At 49.9% G+C, this 9409-nt stretch overlaps 1 protein-coding gene across 2 annotated transcripts in view; it reads left to right on the top strand.

The window, feature by feature from the left end:
* Positions 1–308: 308 nt before the first annotated feature.
* DCPS (decapping enzyme, scavenger) overlaps positions 309–9409 on the top strand; it is a 54839-nt gene continuing 45738 nt past the window's right edge. For both annotated transcript variants that reach the window (XM_074976856.1, XM_074976855.1), the window contains exons 1-2: positions 309–462; positions 8580–8748. In XM_074976856.1, coding sequence (XP_074832957.1) covers positions 310–462; positions 8580–8748 — 322 coding nt within the window. In that variant the 5' untranslated portion in view covers position 309. The remainder of the gene's footprint in view (positions 463–8579; positions 8749–9409) is intronic.

Here is a 9409-nt window from a genome sequence, read left to right as displayed (position 1 = left end):
ACTCTGTTCCAGTCTGTGTGAATAACTGCGGGGCGGCTGGTCCGGGCCCCCCCCGCAGACGGGCAGGTGGCCCAGCCCAAGGCCCCTCCACGCTGTCTTCATGATGTTCCCCCCGTGAGGACTGAATGGAATCGTCCATGCAACCCCTCCCCCGAATTTTCCCGATGGTTCCCTCTGGTCGCACAACCAGCCCAGCAGGCGGCGCCCTCAGCAAGACAGGCTGGAGAAGCGGGTCCGCGCTCGAGCCGCTGCTCTGCCCACGCTTGTTGTCGCAGCGCATGCGCACCGCACCCTCCCTTCCTCTCAGTGATGGCGGAGGCCGGCGGCACGAAGAGGAAGCGGGAGGGGGAGGAGGACCCGGGCGGCGGCGCTGGCGCTGGCGCCTTTCCCTTGGCCGAGCTCTGCCTGCGCAGGGTGCTCAGGGAGTCTGCGCGGGACAAGACCATTTTCCTGCACGGGCAGGTACCGCGAGGGGCGGGAAATAGGCTGTACCACGCCGGTCCCAGGAGGAGAAGGAAGGGGGCGGGGCTGGAGCAGGGCCTTGGTGGTGCAGCGGGGCTCCGATCCGGGGCGCTGAGCTGCCGGGGGGAGAGAGAGGGGAGGGGCCGGGGCGCTGAGCTGCGGGGGGGGGGAGAGAGGGGAGGGGCCGGGGCGCTGAGCTGCGGGGGGGGGGGGAGAGAGGGGAGGGGCCGGGGCGCTGAGCTGCGGGGCGGGGGGGAGAGAGGGGAGGGGCCGGGGCGCTGAGCTGCGGGGAGGGGCCGGGGCGCTGAGCTGCGGGGCGGGGGGGAGAGAGGGGAGGGGCCGGGGCGCTGAGCTGCGGGGGGGGGGAGAGAGGGGAGGGGCCGGGGCGCTGAGCTGCGGGGCGGGGGGGAGAGAGAGGGGAGGGGCCGGGGCGCTGAGCTGCGGGGCGGGGGGGAGAGAGAGGGGAGGGGCCGGGGCGCTGAGCTGCGGGGCGGGGGGGAGAGAGAGGGGAGGGGCCGGGGCGCTGAGCTGCGGGGCGGGGGGGAGAGAGAGGGGAGGGGCCGGGGCGCTGAGCTGCGGGGCGGGGGGGAGAGAGAGGGGAGGGGCCGGGGCGCTGAGCCGCGGGGGGGGGGGAGAGGGGAGGGGCCGGGGCGCTGAGCTGAGAGGGGAGAGAGATGCGGGGCCTGTGCTCTCATTATTGCAGGGGATGGTGAGTGGACAGCCTCTGTGGCAGGGCTCCCGAGGTGCTCCCCCTGCCATGTGTCAGGGAAAAGGTCCCTGGCCGACAGCGGTCTTTCTAGCTCTCTGTCTTTCTTCACCTGTTGGTGGGGTCGCCTGGGCTAGTGGCAGCCAGACAGCTTCGCCCAGCCCTGGTACTTCATGTTTGAAACCTGGCTTGAGTCACTTTAAAAAAAACTAGTTCCACATGTGTTGGGTACATCTGAAATATCAAGTTCTGGTTTTCCTTTTTCGCCAGAAAGCTGAGGCTGTGTCTACACTACTAAATAAAATTGAATTTAAGACATAAGAACGGCCATACTGGGTCAGACCAAAGGTCCATCCAGCCCAGCATCCCATCTGCCGACGGTGGCCAATGCCAGGTGCCCCAGAGAAGAAGAACAGAAGACAATGATCAAGTGATTTATCTCCTGCCATCCATCTCCTGCCCTTGTTCTGAAGGCCAGGGCACCATACTTTATCCCTGGCTAATAGCCATTTATGGACCTAACCTGCAAAAATTTATCAAGCTCTTTTTTAAACCCTAATAGAGTCCTGGCCTTCACAGCCTCCTCGGGCAAGGAGTTCCACAGGTTGACTGTGCGCTGTGTGAAGAAAAATTTTCTTTTATTAGTTTTGAACCTACTACCCATCAATTTCATTTGTGTCCCCTAGTTCTTGTATTATGGAAAAGGTAAATAATTTTTCTATATTCACTTTCTCCACACCATTCATGATTTTATATACCTCTATCATATCGCCCCTCAATCGCCTCTTTTCCAAACTGAAAAGTCCCAGTCTCTCTAGCCTCTCCCCATATGGGACCCGTTCCAAGCCCCTAATCATCTTAGTTGCCCTTTTCTGAACCTTTTCTAATGCCAATATATCTTTTTTGAGGTGAGGAGACCACATCTGCACGCAGTACTCGAGATGTGGGCGTACCATAGTTTTATATAGGGGAAGTATGATATCTTTTGTCTTATTATCGATCCCTTTTTTAATAATTCCTAACATCCTATTTGCCTTACTAACTGCCGCTGCACACTGCGCGGATGTCTTCAGAGAACTATCCACTATAACTCCAAGATCCCTTTCCTGATCTGTCGTAGCTAAATTTGACCCCATCATGTAGTACGTGTAATTTGGGTTATTTTTTCCAACATGCATTACCTTACACTTACCCACATTAGATTTCATTTGCCATTTTGCTGCCCAATCACTCAGTTTGCTGAGATCTTTTTGTAGTTCTTCACAATCTGTTTTGGTTTTGACTGTCCTGAACAACTTGGTGTCATCTGCAAACTTTGCCACCTCACTGCTTACCTCATTTTCTAGATCATTGATGAACAAGTTGAACAGGATCGGTCCCAGAACTGACCCCTGGGGAACACCACTAGTTACCCCCCTCCATTGTGAAAATTTACCGTTTATTCCCACCCTTTGTTTTCTGTCTTTTAACCAATTCCCGATCCATGAAAGGATCTTTCCTCCTATCCCATGACCACCTAATTTACATAAAAGCCTTTGGTGTGGGACCGTGTCAAAGGCTTTCTGGAAATCTAGGTATATTATGTCCACTGGGTGCCCCTTGTCCGCATGTTTATTAACCCCTTCAAAGAATTCTAATAGATTAGACACGACTTCCCTCTGCAGAAACCATGCTGACTTTTGCCCAACAATTCGTGCTCTTCTACGTGCCTTGCAATTTTATTCTTTACTAGGCATTTATCTCAATTGTATCAAGTGCCTGTTTTCACTCTAAATACCATTAGCTCGATTTATGGAGCATTAAAGTTGATATAATATCGATATTATAATATTGTGGGAACCTGACAGGTGTAGTGTTCAGGTCAAGTCTAAAATTCCAAATGAAGGGTAGTGAGCAAGCGCCATGTCTTCAAATCAAATTAATTAGTCTCCAGAGGTTTTCCATATGTGCCCCACAATGCTACACAGTTCTCCCCTCTGGCCTCTTCCATCTCTCTGGTGCAGAGGAGTTAGGCAACAGGAAGAGTGTTTCAGTTTGGCACCTGGAAGCCTGTGGCTGTAGGTCATGCTTGTGTGAGAAGCTGAAAAACTTCTTTCTTTGTTGTTAGCACAGCTGTGGGGTCTGTGGTTCTGTGTTTATCTTTGCTAGATGTCTTTTTTTCCGGTGCTCCCTGGTGCCAGCTGCTGCTCTCCTCCCCCCATCCCCACCACGTGGTTGCTAGGCTGTGGGTGGGGGGTCATGCTTGTATAAGAGTCTGAGAAACTACTTTTCAGCTGTTTACATTTTGCCCTGCCCCCCACATTCCCTGCCTTTCCTCCCGCGGAGGTGCCACCCAGTCTAGAATTTTCTCGCTCCCAGCTGCATCACTTGGCTTGACCCTGAACCAATAAAAGGATGTGCCAGGCAGATTGCGCATGGTGAGGGTCCTGGAGCCACCTGGGGGAATTTTCCCTTGGCAGCCAAGACATTCAGGGGCCTTGCAGCTAACCAGGGGGAAGTGTCCCTCAGCCGATAAGACACTCAGGGGCCTTGCAGCTGTCCAGGAATAGTCTCCCTCGGCGGCGAAGATATTTGGGGGCTGGCAGCGATCTGCCGATCCAGGAGTTCCCCTCTAGCGGCACAATATACGAATGCCCCTGGCTGCCCCCCTTAATCATGGCCCCGGTTCTGAAAACCAACAAAATGGAACCAGAGTCTTATTCCATTATTCACAGCTGTAGTCCAGTGACTGGCTTGCTTTTTTCTGCCACCGGTGCCCTGCTTTTTTTTAACTGGATTACCATTTACTATTGGTACTACCTATGGTGTTAGTTAATATTTTTTCCATCTCTCTTCTCAGTTCTATGCTGGGCAGTGACCTGCTGAAATCACAAGCCTTCTGCGTCCTAAGTGAGGGTGTGTTTATTTTTTTAAGGAGATCTAAATTCAGTTTGCATTGTTAAAATTGTCAGAGTAATCAAATTCCTTTGTCATGCCCAGTAAACCCTTGGAATGTAAGAAGCACGGAACAAATAATTAGTCTAAAAACAGTGGAGTGAGCTGCAGCCCATCTGAGAAAAGCTCCAAACACTGCAGGGAAGTGAGTATCATGCTCATTTTCCAGATGAGCAGGCTGCAGGGCAGGGGGTTAAGTGACTTGGCAATGGTCACACAGCAAGTCAGCCAATCTGGGACTGGAGCCCAGGAGTTTCGATTCCCAGCCATGTGAGCTAAGTATTAGATCATCCACCTTTCCTCAAATCATATGATGCTGAGAGAGACCTGATCCTAGGCAGAAGCACATCGTTCAAATTGAGTGAGGGGAAGGGGAGTATGGAGGAATGAATTGGGCTTGAGACCAGCTCACCACAGAATTTCAGTATCTTTTGTATCTTTGCAGTTCCATTCTCCTCAGTGCAGTTACCAGTGCCAGGCAGGAATATGAGGGGTCACATTTGGGCTCCAGGTGTAGAAAGCCATTGCATTTATCTTGATTCAAATTCAGCCTTGCTGTGAACAGATGCAGTTCTCACTGAAGTCATACACTGCTTACCTCCCGGAACAAAACTAGCCCCGGAAGTGCTGGGGACAGTTAGTGGGGCTGTTTTTTCTTACTCCATCCTACTGTTGTTTCTGCTAGAGCTACTGCTTTTTGTTCCTTCAGTATGTGTGCTACACTTGTTTTGCATACCACTAAATGTTAAGATGGGGCTAGATGTGCTGTTTCTTCCATTTATATTACCCTTCATGTGACTGCTGATTTGCTCCAGAGCTGTCCCTGGGAGTTATGGAGTTGAAGAATGTTGGAAAATGGCTGCGTACACATACACTGCTCTCTGCATCTAGCAAATGTTGCTGTGTGAAGTCTGTCTGATATCTCAGAGTTGTTCAGATGAAGCTTAAGATTTTCAGCCTGAGCAGACTCAAACATAACTAATTCCAGTACTGAACAAGCCAGAGCAGAATATAGATCCCCTACCAGAGACCCTTGGCTGCTTTTTTTGTAATTTGTTAACAGAACCCTGAAGAAAAATAAGTTAAGTCCAGCCACAAAGCAATCTCTTGCCTGAGAGTCCTCTGAGGGTAACTGTGCTATTGCTGTGTCATGCTGGGCTCAAAGGAGATCACACTAGGGCACAGGAAGGTCATGTCAGCCCTTCTCATTCTTGTATTAATTTTCCCCCCAAAGCTTTTAAAATTCCTAGTTTTCTGCACAAATGCAGGATGAGGCCATCTGCTCCCAAAATGAAGTTTTATCGTTATTTACAAAAAGTTAATTTGAGGGCAACTATACAGTGCTCTGAATGTGAAACTGAAGATGCGTAGAATCAGGAAAGATAGAAAAGGAGGTGAAACAGTTCCCTAAAGCATGGTGTGCGTGTGTGCGTGCACGTGCGCTTAACTCAAATTTTCACACAAGTTGAAGGGAAATGGGAACAAGGCTCCCCTGGGCTTGCAGGAGTTGAGAAACTGACCAGCCCACCAGGATGCTCAGTGTCCTAGCTCACAGAGTGGCAGGGAACTGGGAAGGAGGGAGCATCCTGGTTCCCCTCACCCATGCTTGCTGGTCAGTTTCCCAGGTCCTTCAAGTGGCAGGGATCTGGGAACCAGTGGGCAGCCTGGCTTCCAGCTCCCCTCCCCTTGCAGAGCCAGGACACTGACCAGGGCAGCAGCCTTGGTCAGTTTCCTGACTCCAGCCAGTGGAGGGGAGCTGGAATCAGGGGCAGCCTGGCTCCTCTCCACTCCTTGGAGTCAGGAAACTGACCAGGCTGCCACTTGGTTTCTGGCTTCCTGCCACTTGTGGGAACTGGGAAGCTGACCAGCTAGGCTGGCCAGATTCCTGGGCCCTGCCAATGTGGGGGAGCTGGGAACTAGGTTGCCGCTTGGTTCCCAGCTCCACGCCGCTTGTGTGTATTACATACACACATGTTGAATGCGCATGCCTCCAGTGATTACTGTATTGGTAGCTATTTCCAGTACAGAACTATTTCCAGATCTGAAGAAGTGGGTCTGTTCCATGAAAGGTCATCACCTAATAAACTATTTTGTTAGTCTTTAAAGTGCTACATCTCAACATGTTCAGGGAAAAGCAGTGTTCGCTTCCATAGTTTCTGTTCCAGCTGACTCAGTTGCCTCCCTCCCTGCCTGAAGGGCCCCTCCCATAGGAGTACAAAAAGAGTAGAGGTGTTTTTTTCCATTTGAATCTGTGTCTGGAGAGAATACCAGTTGATGGCTTTTGTGGTGTGGAATTTCTGTTTAGATGTTGATATCTTATCCAGATGATCCCCTGCTTTGTCACTACAGCCTTTCTTTCCAACTCAGCCTGGATTTAGACCTGGGGCTGAAAGATGCAGTGCCCCAAGCTGCTCAGATTTATGTAAATCATGTGCTGCTTGGTAGTTCGCAGCTGGCTGTAGGGACCTGTACATGCCTGAGATTCCATCTGGTGAAACCCAAAAGACCTGGGTCTTCAGACAAGCATTCACTTTTTAATCCCCTGTAGAGTCTCTGCCTTTGACTCGTGACAGACTTCAAAATCCACTAGAGGAAGGGAGGTTAATTTGTTTTTAAAAATAGCCCTATTAAACCAGCCTTATTAAAATGTCATTGCATTGAGAGGCTTTTGTAAAGGTAAGGCTGAGCATGTCAGGATGGCTCAACAATTGCTTGAAGTCTGGTGCTGTCGAAATCCAGTTTAGTGTGCTGTGAAGCAGGGAAAAGGAGTGGAGCAATTGCAATTGGTCTTGGTAACAAATCATTGGAAACCTATCTAACGCCTTAGATTATTTTTCTTATTAGCATATCTATTGCTTTTGGCTTGGAGATCAGTTTTTCATGTTTAGAGTGAAATTGAATTGCAAACTAGCTGTTAACTCAAATGCTGTAAATAAGATGGATAGAGTTGCCACTCAGGGACCATAAAATGGGAAATATGTAAGTACCCTTTTAATCCAACTCTTACAGCCACACAGCAGTCTGGAAAGGTCTGACTTTAGCTTACAACTCAGTGTTTTCGCTTGGTGTACTACTGGGTTAGTCCCTGTTGTCTGCAGCATGTCCACTTTTGAGAGACCTGAGACAGATGCAGGGTCAGGAAATTGCCAAGTGTTTCCTCATTTCAGAGCAGTCTTTTTGATGAATAAACCCCTTTGAGGAGAAGATTGGGGTTTGTTAGGTTTTGTGGGCTAAATTCAGCACTTGGTGTCAGTGGGTCAGATTAGGCTCTTGTAAGTGGATGTCAAGGTGCGTGATATACTGATGTCATAGTTCAAGGTGGCAGACCTGCATTTCTCTGTTGTGCAGGCCTGGTACTTACTCTCTGGCTTCCAACTTCCCAGCTCTCGTCTGTCCAGAGTTCTGCGTACACTGAGCATGTGGGTGGTCACTTGGGAGAGATTCAGGTGTCGCCTGGCTGATTAGTAGAGCACCCACAGTGGGCAGTGTGTATCTCGTTAGTGGTGCACGCCTGCATATGCCCAGGCTCAGCTGCTGGCTTTCCCCTCAGAGGCTGACCACCCAGCGACTGCTACACTTAAAAGTTACTGCACAGAGTTTGCTAAGCGGCTCTACTTCAGCTAAAAAGTATGGGAGAAAACGTTTCGAAGAACAATAAAGAACCTGCCTGCTTGCGGAAAAATTTACCCGAGTTCATCCCTCTCTACCACAGATGCCTCACTTACTTAGGACAACAGCAGCTCATGTGGGTTACAGTGGGATAGACCCTCACATCCTAGGTGACTTCTTATGGTTACCAGTTCATCGCACAGCCTCAATTAAGAACAAGCCCACCCAGTCCACCCTTTTGTACAGATCAAGGCAGAGCTCACTGGAGTTTCCAGAAGCAGAGGATACTGTGCAGAATCTCCCCTGTCCCTCTCCAACCCGCCGTGCATATCTTCAAAGGGCTGGTTTGGGAGAGGAGGGAATTTGCATCCCCTCAGCACAGTGTATTTCCTAGGGCAATTCACAGCCTACATAATGTTCCAAAAAGATCTTTGCACTTCCTGAGATTGCATTAACCTTGTCTTACTAAAGACATTCCACGCACTATCACACTGGTACATACATTGTATTGGAAATGTAAATGTTTATCCCAAGGTTATAAACCACTAAGGCTTTATTTACTCCTGTAGTGTTCAGTCAGGATATCTCAGGGGATTGTCAGTCTGTTCCAGCCTCTGCTTCTCTCCCTTACGCAGCTCTCATACCCCATGCAGGGTGAAGAATGGTATCTACAGTCATGCAGGGTAACTGGCCAGAGAGAAGTATGCTACTGGCTGTAAGCAAGCGAGGTCTCCACCTGCCTGATGGGAAGTGGCTAAAACTAGGAAGTTGCATGGCCACTGCTGTGATGGGGGAGAGGGAACGGGTAAGTGCTATGTTAATGTAAGTCAAATGTTTTGCAGGCTCATATTGACCTCTCTCGCTCCAGGTGAATGGAGCCTCTGGTGATGCAGAGGATGCTGTGGTGATCTTGGAGAAGACTCCCTTCCAGGAGGAAAGCATATCTGATCTGCTGAAGAAACACACCAAGTTGCAGCTCCAAATGTCCAATGATATCTACAGCACCTACCACCTGTACCCCCCTCCGCAGCTGAGTGGTAAGTGGACCAAATCTTTGGTGGCTTGGAGATGAAGTTTTCCACTGTCTCCCCTCTTCCCTTCCTTTCTGTGTTACCGTAGGAAGGTTTTTTCCAAAGGGCCTTGGGCACCAGATTTGGGAGAAACAGCTCTCATCTGGTCTCAAAGATGCTAATTTTTAAAGCCACAACTCCTTTGAGGGAGTGGTCCAGTGGGCGCTCTATGTAAGGTGTTTCTGTGCCCTGTGCTTATAGTCAGAGTGTTTTAGCAGTGGTACCCTGGCTGGTGGTTCACACGTGGTATGCAGCTTGCGCTCGTGCAAACCATTAGCCATCCCACACCCCCAGCTATCCCTCAGTGTCTTCTCTGCTGCGTTAGGTTTAGGTTGGAACCTCAGCAGCTCCCTGAGCTCACAATCTTAGATCTTTTCCAGTCTCTCCCCAATTTTATTTTCATTCTCTTGATTTCATTGTTTCCATTTATTTATTTATTTAAAAACCCCTTTAATTTCAATCCTTAGTGCCTCTGGTGCTCATACTGAGCAAGCTAGGGTTCTCCGGGATTCAAACACTGCACCTCAGGCAAGCTATTGGTCCCAGTTTCAGATGGCTATTCACAAGGCATCCATTGTCTAGGTGACACGCACATCCCACCAAAGTGTGCCAACTGCAAAAACAAACA

This window comes from Carettochelys insculpta, chromosome 25, assembly GCF_033958435.1.
Source record: "Carettochelys insculpta isolate YL-2023 chromosome 25, ASM3395843v1, whole genome shotgun sequence".
NCBI classification, from domain to species: Eukaryota; Metazoa; Chordata; order Testudines; family Carettochelyidae; genus Carettochelys; species Carettochelys insculpta.
The sequence above is the reverse complement of the archived record's forward strand: the minus strand, read 5'-3'. Positions and strand labels throughout refer to the sequence as shown.